At 37.5% G+C, this 1,538-nt stretch overlaps 1 protein-coding gene across 1 annotated transcript; it reads right to left on the bottom strand.

Moving 5' to 3' along the window:
- Positions 1-696: 696 nt before the first annotated feature.
- Positions 697-1,119, bottom strand: GCK72_022960 (uncharacterized protein; the record flags this gene model as incomplete). The annotated part of the gene is made up of 2 exons (XM_053735151.1): positions 697-888; positions 979-1,119. 2 exons carry the CDS (start codon positions 1,117-1,119, stop codon positions 697-699), a joined length of 333 nt encoding a protein of 110 aa, XP_053578717.1.
- Between the last annotated feature and the right edge of the window lie 419 nt (positions 1,120-1,538).

The following is a 1,538-nucleotide window of genomic DNA, read 5'->3' as shown; positions in this document are numbered from 1 at the left end:
CGCGGGCGACTCAAAGGGATTTTTGGGATTGGAGTGGTCAATAGTTTCCTGCAAATTCCTATTGTTCTCCACTTATTTTAGCTCTAACTCCATATGAAGGAAACGTTTTCCATACTAAATGCGCTTTTCCAAAATGCTCAAAAAGTTTTGACTCACCTTCGCAAATTCCAAAAACCCAAATTTTTAAAAAGAGACAAGACAAACGCGAGTGAAAATTCTATGTTTGCTAAAAACGATTTCCTATCAAATGTTGTATACAAAAAAATGCAGTTGAAAAGTATAAAATCACCAATTTGTAGTTCTAAATCAGCGCTGTGCAGCAACAGTTTTTTGAATAAGTCCAAGAATTTCTAGAATGTCGTACGAGACAATTGAAAATGGAAAAAAAGTTGAAGTCAGAAAAAATATAGAAACGTAGGGATCGGCCTTGCATTAATATCTCACATGTCATTTGTGGTAAAAAGGAAAAGACTGTAAAAGTGTAGGGGAAAATGTAGAAAAATGAAGGAATTTATATTTTAAAAAAAGACATTTTTCACCGTTTGTGAATAAAAAGAAATACGTATTAAAACGCACTTTTACATGTCGTGAATAGGCTCATAAGAAATATGAAAATGACACCAAAGACTGTTGAAATCCTAGAAATCATTTTGCTGTTTAAATTTCATTTCTAATTTCCTCACTTCCTGCGTATTTCTACACAGAATCAAGTATTCTTTTATAGAGACTATCAACAAATTTGCGAGGGGTTTGGCACAGAGTCCGATATGTTATCTTTCTTTCAAACATCAAGTTATCCTTATCTTTACTCGTTATGACCTCCCGAATCCTCCTGCAGACATCGTGTGAGAAGCCGAGCTGGTGTCCCACTTCAGCAAACTGTTGGCTCTGCAAAACAGATCAATTGACGTTTGTGAAGTTTGCAAAAAATAAATGCAACATTTTCAAGTAAAATCTCATAATAAAATCAAAACTCACCGTCCAGTTTACTACACTGAGGCTCAGGTTTTGTGGTAGTTTTGTTTGCCGCTTCCGCTCAGATGCCAACGCGACTCTCACTCGCACCCATTCAGGCTCATCGAAACCGAAATCAGGGTCGTTCTTATATTCCTCGACCATATCGATTTCTTTTTTGATGCTCAAGCTCGGCCCAATTATTTCTACATCGGAGTCACTTTCCTCTGATCGTGAGGTAGAAATTTCTGGAGTACAGGTTGAACTTTTTAGCTGGGAAGTAGACTCATTTCTTCCGATTCTGCAAGGTCTAAATCATAGTTATCCTCGTGGCTTTCGCTGCGTCTGTAATATTTTATCTCGTAAATGAGATGATTTAGCAACATCGAATTATCGTGAAAATTTCAAAACACCCCAAGTGGCCTCGATGGTTTGAGTGTAAAAGCTTCTGTCGGTTGGATCCACGAAATTAGTTTTATGATTGACGAACAGATGATGGTAGCCGGACTGCATTCTTTAAATCCCTCCATATGCTCTCCAACCGTCTGACACAATAGTAGTCCCTAAAAACAACGTGCTATCTT

Source organism: Caenorhabditis remanei, chromosome X (genome assembly GCF_010183535.1).
Source record: "Caenorhabditis remanei strain PX506 chromosome X, whole genome shotgun sequence".
In the NCBI taxonomy this organism is placed as follows: Eukaryota; Metazoa; Nematoda; class Chromadorea; order Rhabditida; family Rhabditidae; genus Caenorhabditis; species Caenorhabditis remanei.
This window is presented reverse-complemented; position numbering and strand designations above follow the sequence as displayed.